Source organism: Leptodactylus fuscus, chromosome 6 (genome assembly GCF_031893055.1).
Source record: "Leptodactylus fuscus isolate aLepFus1 chromosome 6, aLepFus1.hap2, whole genome shotgun sequence".
NCBI classification, from domain to species: Eukaryota; Metazoa; Chordata; class Amphibia; order Anura; family Leptodactylidae; genus Leptodactylus; species Leptodactylus fuscus.
The window spans coordinates 178,264,118-178,273,887 of record NC_134270.1 but is presented as its reverse complement, the minus strand read 5'-3'; the positions used below and the strand labels follow the sequence as shown (position 1 = coordinate 178,273,887).

General features: G+C 42.1%; 1 protein-coding gene across 1 annotated transcript; it reads left to right on the top strand.

Annotated features, from left to right (window-relative positions):
- The first annotated feature begins 6,100 nt into the window (after positions 1-6,100).
- Positions 6,101-9,770, top strand: LOC142209195 (formyl peptide receptor 2-like). Its single transcript, XM_075278125.1, has 2 exons — positions 6,101-6,159; positions 8,810-9,770. The coding sequence occupies exons 1-2, from the start codon at positions 6,101-6,103 to the stop codon at positions 9,768-9,770; spliced, it is 1,020 nt and encodes a 339-aa protein (XP_075134226.1).

Here is a 9,770-nt window from a genome sequence, read left to right as displayed (position 1 = left end):
TGCTCAACCACTCTATTCAACATCTGAAACGTTGAGTTCCAGCGTGTGGGGACGTCGCACAAAAGCCGGTGTTGTGGCACATGCAGGCGTTGCTGGAGAGATTTTAAGCTAGCAGCGGCTACTGTCGACTTGCGAAAGTGGGCGCACATGCGCCGCACTTTCACCAGTAGCTCTGGAACATTGGGGTAGCTCTTTAGGAAACGTTGCACCACTAGGTTGAAGACGTGGGCCAGGCATGGAACATGTTGGAGTCCGGCAAGCTCCAGAGCTGCTACCAGGTTCCGGCCGTTATCACAAACGACCATGCCTGGGCCCAGGTGCAGCGGCTCAAACCATATTGCCGTCTCATCGAGGAGGGCATCCCTCACCTCGGAGGCAGTGTGCTGTCTGTCCCCCAAGCTGATCAGCTTCAGCACAGCCTGCTGACGTCTACCAACGCCAGTGCTGCAACGTTTCCAACTCGTAGCTGGGGTCAATCTAACAGCGGAGGAGGAGGCGGTGGCGGAGGAGGAGGCGGTGGCGGAGGAGGAGGCGGTAGAGGAGGAGGAGGAGGGGGGTGTTCTTCTCGTGTCCCTGCCAGGAATGTTAGGTGGGGAGACGAGGTACACCGGGCCAGTTTGGGAAGCAGTCCCAGCCTCAACTACATTCACCCAGTGTGCCGTCAGTGAAATGTAGCGTCCCTGTCCGCATGCACTTGTCCACGCGTCGGTGGTCAAGTGGACCTTTGTGCAAAGCGCGGAACTAAGGGCCCGCCTGATGTTGAGTGACACGTGCTGGTGCAAGGCGGGGACGGCACACCGGGAGAAGTAGTGACGGCTAGGGACGGCATAGCGAGGTGCCGCAGTTGCCATCAGGTCCAGGAAGGCGGGAGTTTCAACAAGCCGGAACGCCAACATCTCCTGGGCCAGCAGTTTAGCGATGTTGGCGTTCAAGGCTTGCGCGTGTGGGTGGTTAGCAGTGTATTTCTGCCGCCGCTCCAATGTCTGAGAGATGGTGGGTTGTTGTAAAGAAACGCCTGATGGTGCCTTTGATGGTGCAGGAGAAGGAGATAAGACAGGACCAGGGGAGGATGAGGTAGAAGTCAACAAAGTGGCGGAGGCAGATGAAGTGGTGTCCTGGCTCGTCCTCTGGAGTGCATCGCCAGCACAGTCAGCAGTGGCAGTGGCAGAGGCAGAGGCAGTGGCAGAGGCAGTGGCAGTGGCGTGAACGGCAGGCGGCCTTTGTCCTGCCGTTGCTGCCTGCCACTGATTCCAGTGCTTGGATTCCAAATGACGGCGCATTGAAGTGGTGGACAGGTTGCTCTTCTCAGAGCCCCTAATCAATTTCGAGAGGCAAATTGTGCAGACAACACTATATCTGTCCTCGGCGCATTCCTTGAAAAAACTCCACACCTTCGAGAAACGTGCCCTCGAGGTGGGAGTTTTTCGGGGCTGGGTACGAACTGGAACATCTTGGGAGATTCCGGGTGTGGCCTGGCTTCGCCTAAGCTGCTGACCTCTGCCTCTGCCTCTAGCTACCCTTTTTGGTGCTGCACCTGCCTCAACATCCACACTACTTTCCCCGCTTGACATCCCCCCTGTCCAGGTCGGGTCAGTGTCCTCATCATCCACCACTTCCTCTTCCAACTCCTGTCTCATCTCCTCCTCCCGCACAATGCGCCGGTCAACTGGATGCCCTGACGGCAACTGCGTCACATCATCGTCGATGAGGGTGGGTTGCTGGTCATCCACCACCAAATCGAACGGAGATGGAGGAGACTCTAGTGTTTGAGCATCTGGACACAGATGCTCCTCTGTTAGGTTCGTGGAATCGTGACGTGGAGAGGCAGGTTGAGGGACAATGAAAGGAGCGGAGAACAGCTCTGGGGAGCAGGGACAGTTTGGGTTATTGTTCTGTAAAGCTTCGGAATTTTGGGAGGAAGGAAGACAAGACTGTTGGGTAATAGGAGGAGAGGAGGCAGAGTCTGACTGGCTGCTGGACAATGTGCTGTAAGCGTTCTCTGACAGCCATTGCAAGACCTGTTCCTGGTTCTCGGGCCTACTAAGGTTTGTACCCTGCAGTTTAGTTAATGTGGCAAGCAACCCTGGCACTGTGGAGTGGCGCAATGCTTGCTGCCCCACAGGAGTAGGCACGGGACGCCCTGTGGCTTCACTGCTACCTTGCTCCCCAGAACCATTCCCCCGACCTCGCCCACGGCCTCGTCCACGTCCCTTTCCGGGAGCCTTGCGCATTTTGAATTCCTAGTTAGAAATTGGCACTGTATACCAGTAGTAAAAATTGTGGGTGCACGTAACCCCAATATATTCTTTGAATTCCCAGTCAGAAACTGGCACTATATGGCAGTAGCAAGAAATGAGGGTATTTGTATTCCCAATATACTCTTTGAATTCCCAGTCAGACAATGGCACTGTATACCAGTAGTAAAAATTGTGGGTGCACGTAACCCCAATATATTCTTTGAATTACCAGTCAGAAACTGGCACTATATGGCAGTAGCAAGAAATGAGGGTATTTATAACCCCAATATATTCTTTGAATTCCCAGTCAGACAATGGCACTGTATACCAGTAGTAAAAATTGTGGGTGCACGTAACCCCAATATATTCTTTGAATTCCCAGTCAGAAACTGGCACTATATGGCAGTAGCAAGAAATGAGGGTATTTATAACCCCAATATATTCTTTGAATTCCCAGTCAGAAACTGGCACTATATGGCAGTAGCAAGAAATGAGGGTATTTGTATTCCCAATATACTCTTTGAATTCCCAGTCAGACAATGGCACTGTATACCAGTAGTAAAAATTGTGGGTGCACGTAACCCCAATATATTCTTTGAATTACCAGTCAGAAACTGGCACTATATGGCAGTAGCAAGAAATGAGGGTATTTATAACCCCAATATATTCTTTGAATTCCCAGTCAGACAATGGCACTGTATACCAGTAGTAAAAATTGTGGGTGCACGTAACCCCAATATATTCTTTGAATTCCCAGTCAGAAACTGGCACTATATGGCAGTAGCAAGAAATGAGGGTATTTGTATTCCCAATATACTCTTTGAATTCCCAGTCAGACAATGGCACTGTATACCAGTAGTAAAAATTGTGGGTGCACGTAACCCCAATATATTCTTTGAATTACCAGTCAGAAACTGGCACTATATGGCAGTAGCAAGAAATGAGGGTATTTATAACCCCAATATATTCTTTGAATTCCCAGTCAGACAATGGCACTGTATACCAGTAGTAAAAATTGTGGGTGCACGTAACCCCAATATATTCTTTGAATTCCCAGTCAGAAACTGGCACTATATGGCAGTAGCAAGAAATGAGGGTATTTGTATTCCCAATATACTCTTTGAATTCCCAGTCAGACAATGGCACTGTATACCAGTAGTAAAAATTGTGGGTGCACGTAACCCCAATATATTCTTTGAATTACCAGTCAGAAACTGGCACTATATGGCAGTAGCAAGAAATGAGGGTATTTATAACCCCAATATATTCTTTGAATTCCCAGTCAGACAATGGCACTGTATACCAGTAGTAAAAATTGTGGGTGCACGTAACCCCAATATATTCTTTGAATTCCCAGTCAGACACTGGCACTATATGGCAGTAGCAAGAAATGAGGGTATTTGTATTCCCAATATATTCTTTGAATTCCCAGTCAGACAATGGCACTGTATACCAGTAGTAAAAATTGTGGATGTATATAGCCCCAATTCTATTGCTAGGGGACTTGCAGGGTATTTCTGGGGTGAAGGTGGGGGGGCACACCGTTGGAACGGGTATCGGGGTATATATCGGGTATACGGGAATACACTGACAGTGTATTCCATTCAGGATCCTGGGAAAGCTGGGTTACGGCGATTGAGCCCGTCAGTGCCACGTTACACTGACAAGCTTCTCCCTGGAATTTAGCTCTTACAAGAGCTGTTGGTTGTCTTCTCCTTCCTATCCTAGCCTGTCCCTGCCTACCCAGAATCTAAGCCCTAGCTAGCTGGACGGAAACCTCCGTCCCCGGTGAATTGCAAGCTCAGAATGACGCGAACCTGGGCGGCGCTGTTCTTTTAAATTAGAGGTCACATGTATTCGGCAGCCAATGGGTTTTGCCTACTTTTTTCAACGTCACCGGTGTCGTAGTTCCTGTCCCACCTACCCTGCGCTGTTATTGGAGCAAAAAAGGCGCCACGGAAGGTGGGAGGGGAATCGAGTAATGGCGCACTTTACCACGCGGTGTTCGATTCAATTCGAACATGCCGAACAGCCTAATATCCGATCGAACATGAGTTCGATAGAACACTGTTCGCTCATCTCTATCTATCTCCTATCTATCTATCTATCTATCTATCTATCTATCTATCTATCTATCTATCTATCTAATATCTATCTATCTACTCTCTATCTATCTAATATCTATCTATCTCCTATCTATCTATCTATCTATCTATCTATCTATCTATCTATCTCCTATCTATCTATCTATCTATCTATCTATCTATCTATCTATCTATCTATCTATCTATCTATCTAATATCTATCTATCTACTCTCTATCTATCTAATATCTATCTATCTCCTATCTATCTATCTATCTATCTCCTATCTATCTATAATCTTAAAATAGATAGATAGATAGATAGATAGATAGATAGATAGATAGATGATAGATAGGAGATAGATAGATAGATAGATAGATAGATAGATAGATAGGCGATAGATAGATAGATAGATAGATAGATAGATAGATAGATAGATGATAGATAGGAGATAGATAGATAGATAGATAGATAGATGATAGATAGATAGATAGATAGATAGATAGATAGATGATAGATAGGAGATAGATAGATAGATAGATAGATAGATAGATAGATAGATAGATAGATAGATAGATAGGAGATAGATAGATGGATAGATAGATAGATGATAGACAGATAGATAGATAGATAGATAGATAGATAGATATGAGCTAGATAGATAGATAGATAGATAGATGATAGACAGATAGATAGATAGATAGATAGATAGATAGATAGATAGATAGATAGATAGATAACTATTAGATAGATACATTGTATGATCCAGTCCATCAGACACTATTACTGGACACAGTTATCACAGTACAGAATAATTATTCTTATATATTGTTTATGTCATCGTTAATAAAACATTGTACACATTATATAGAGAAAATAATCTTAAAATATTTAAAATATGTATCACTATATAGATTTTTTAACAGCTTGCTTTTTTTCTGGTAAACAATGTAAGCAAAAGGGTCAATGTAATTCATTAATGACTATATATCATAAGACTAATGCTTGGTCTGTATACAGCACATTATAGAGCACCCAGTATATACTGACAAGTGTTGGGGTATAGGAAGCTGTGTACTGGGGCTTTACATTCCGGTAACAGATTATTATTACAATGTTCTGTATCACTGGGGTTGTCTGAGCTTTGTATCATTATTTAGGAAGCCGCCATGTAATAATACAAGTGAGTGCTGGGATGTCAGGATAAGGCTGAGAAAGCAGCGACACCTTATACTATAACCCGGAGATTCTGCTTTCTGCACATTGAAGCAAGTCCAGCATATCAGTCTGCTAGATATTACTCACAGCTCCGCCACCTCTGACAAACTCACACGACTCAGAATATCTAATGAACAGAGAACTATAAAGACTACAGTAAACTACAGATATTATATTCATATATAAAAATTGTCTGTAAGCAGATTTATATTGACAATTTTATATTGATAAAACTCTGATGGGACATTAATAATAATGAGACGACTCTGCCGACCTTCTCCTCTAAAGAGGATGAGATGACTCTGCTGACTTTCCCAATCTACACAGGAAAACTGAAAAGTGAGAGTAAAAAAAAAATGGAAATGTCAGCCAATGATGTGTCTGTTTGACTGAATGCACACTGCAATATTTCAGGATACTTTGTTTATAGGAATAATCAGATAGAAAACAAATATCAGCTAATATTACATCATTTTCTGGATACAATTTTGCAGAAAAGCTTCAGGTTTTGAGGTTGATTTTGATATATATCAATGTATTTCTCTTTTTGGTAAAGCTCCGGATGGATCCTGCTGGTTATAACTTGACCTCACCTGATACAACTCTGGATAATAGTAACAGGTATGTCTATAGGCTCCTTATTGTATTGTATTGTATTGTATGTTACTCAAGCTGAATTCAGGTTGGACTCTATTCACATCTGCATGTAGGCTTCCAGATTGTATCACCTGTGAAGGAGAAATGACACACAATGCAGGATTATTTCTTCCCATATAAATGATGGAAGTCTGTACATGGTCAGACTGTATAATATGCTAATGGTCTCCTTCGGGTGCCAGGGATGTTTACTGTTCAATGAGTAAGACATTGCTTTGTGGTTTACTTTTATAACCTCAGGGCAAATGTGAACAGAGCCTTACAGTTATTATTTTCTCATTGCAGGATCTTACTAGAAATCACTTAGATTTGCTCAGCATACAATCCTCTAGAGATCGGCTGATCTGGCCAGACCTGCCCAAAGTGCAGAGAATAAAAAAACAACTCAATTCCATCTGAACATAGTCTTACTGCAAGATTTTTGTTTTATATAGTTAAAGGGGTTGTCTGGTTAAGAAAAGTCATTGCCAAAATCAGGTTCTTAGAGGGTTCTCTCTGCTCCTGTCCTCAGTCTATTAACTAGTGTAAAGCCAGACTTTGGAAACCAATTAAAAAGTGAAAAGGTCTACGGCGTCCCTTAGTTTACAAGCAATGACCCTTATTTACATTGCACTGGAGGTCAAAAATTTGGACAAGTCATTTTAGGTCCTGGTGTTGCATGTGAACATAATAAAAAGCCAGAAACTAGACAGTATCGGGGAACAGATATTTGAAATCATCCTGAAATTTCTGCAATATATTACAAGGCTGGCCTCAAAATGACCCCGCGATTGTCCACCTCTTCAGAATCAGGCAAGATCTCGATGATTTTAGCAGTCAATCCGCATACCTCCCCCCCCCTTCCCCAACAGTGCATTGTAATGAATGTTTAGCTGATCCATTGCAAAGTGGGGTTAAGTTCCTCCAATACCTGCTCAGTAAGAGGGCAAGGTATGGGATTATCTGAATTTCTTAGCTGATAGATGGAGAATTCTCATTTTCGATAACTGCTTTATAGGTCCTGTCAAAGTTTGATAAACATATATATGTGGCCCTATGTGGGTCTATTTTTATTTCAGTAAGAGTTTCAGATGTTGGTGTTGGTAGTAGCGCAGATTCATTCCATCTAATGTAACCACTTGTTTTACTTTTTTTGTTAGACGGTTTTGGAAGCCTCTACAAAGGGCTAGAGGAGGCCGCATTGTAAACAGCTGAATTTTCTATTCTTCAGATAGTTCAAACTCATCTGCATAACTTTCACACAACTCTTATTTCCTATACACATGACTATTGGCATCATATGAGAGAATGTCTTTGCTTCGATGCTTCTGTAATGCTCATTTTTTGTGCCTTTAAAAATTTTCAACGTCTTTTCTGGTATCGGCGCTTCTATGTCTGCGTTGGTCACTTTCAGCAGGGTTTACAGCCATGCATGTCATATCATTATACTGGGATTTCACATAATCTCCTACTACTTATATACTTATATACTACCATATATACTTGAGTATAAGCCGACCCGAGTATAAGCCGACCCCCTAATTTTAGCACAAAAAACAGGGAAAAGTTATTGACTCAAGTATAAGCCGAGGGGGAGAAATGCAGCAGCTACTGGAAAATTTCAAAAATTAAAATGGTTTTTGGGTGCAGTAGTTGCTGGGTGCTGGGGAAGGGGAGGGGGTGTTTTGGTTGTCTGTCTGCCCCTTCCCTGAACTTAAGGATTTTTTTTTCCCCTCTTGGAATCCAACCTGGCTGACTATAGGGTATCTGCAGTGCTCCTATTAACCCCTTCCTGATGGAACAGGAGCACTGCAGATCCCCTATATTCAGTAGACCGGGCACTGTAAGACACAGGGATACATAATGCATTTGTGTGTCACAGTCATTTTCTACCTTTATATGTATTCTAGGGAAAGGAGGGATTTACAACTTTTATTTATTTTATTTTTGTATTATATTTTTAAAGCTTTTTTTTCACTATTATATGGGAGATTCTATACATTAATATTACGGCTGGTCATAGCCCCCCCCCAAAAAAAAATAAAATAAAAATAAACATAAAATAAAATAAATAAATAAAAATAATAATAATAATAATAATAATAATAATAATAATAATAATAATAATAATAATAATTTTTTGATTGACTCAAGTATAAGCCGAGGGGGGCTTTTTCAACACAAAAACTGCGTAAAAATTTGGCTTACACTCGAGTATATACTATATACTATAAGTAATAATGACCTCTGTTCTGTATCTGTCATAGTAACTGCAAGGCTCAAATTAAATAAAGACTTTGGGCTTATTCACACGACACATGGCGGCCACATTTGTAATATCTGCCGTATGTCCATTTTGAGAACACATTGAATTCAATGCATCTATTCACATGTCCACTTTTTTTCACAGTCATGTTAAAAAAAACAGCATGCATTATTATTTGTCCATTTTCATGGACACCCAAACCCCATAGACATCAATGATTCTGTTTTTAGCGGATTGATGTTAAAAATGGATTAGTGAGTTGGGTCAAAAAAGAAAGACCAAAAAAAATGTGACCTCCAGTTTACAAAGTACCTGTTTGTGGTTTACGTTCTTCATGGGCCTAACTTCTACCCTATTATGTCTTCTAAGGTCATTATACAAAGACTATGAGACTCCTAATACAACAGATTCCATCTATGATCACATTTTCCAGAAGACGTCAATCACTTTATACAGCATCATCTTTGTCCTTGGGATTATCGGTAATGGATTAGTCATCTGGATTGCCGGATTCAGGATGAAGAAGACAATCAGTGCCGTGTGGTTCCTCCACCTGGCCATAGCGGACTTCCTGTGCTGCGCTTCTCTTCCTGTGCGCATTGTGCAGGAACTTTACACTTCTCCTTACCAGCCATTTGTAGATCCTTTATGTATATTAACCATTATTCTTTTCACTCTGAATGTGGGCGCCAGTGCTTTTCTCCTGACCGCCATGAGTATTGACCGCTGTGTATCCGTCATGTGGCCATTCTGGGCAAAAGTTAATAGGACCCGTAGATTAGTGAGGATCACTGCAGGAGGCGTCTGGGGGTTGAGTTTTCTTATGGCTGCTTTGGTGTGTTACTCCAATAGATGGTGCATAACCTCTACGAATGACAATGACCGCATGTACATACAAAAAATAAAAGAGACCACTCGGCCAATCAGATTAGTTATAATGTTTGTGATCCCTTTTCTCATCATCTTGACCAGTTATGTGATCATTTTCATCAAACTTAGAACAAGTAAGAGACCCCGGAGATCTCAGAGACCCTACAGGATCATCACCGCTGTTATATTGTGTTTCTTCCTCTGTCTATTTCCTTATTACATTTGGCCACTAATACCGAGGGTTAGTTTAAGTTACATTCAGTTCCATGTGATGAACATTATTGTTAACAACCTGGCTTGTCTTAACAGTTGTATCAATCCAATCATTTATGTTTTTATGAGCCAAGATTTTAGACAAGGTTTCTTCAGATCTATCCCCGCCAGGCTAGAAAAGGCATTAGATGAACAGACTGAAGTCCTGTGCAGAGAACGAGAAAATACTTGCGTTACATATCAATAA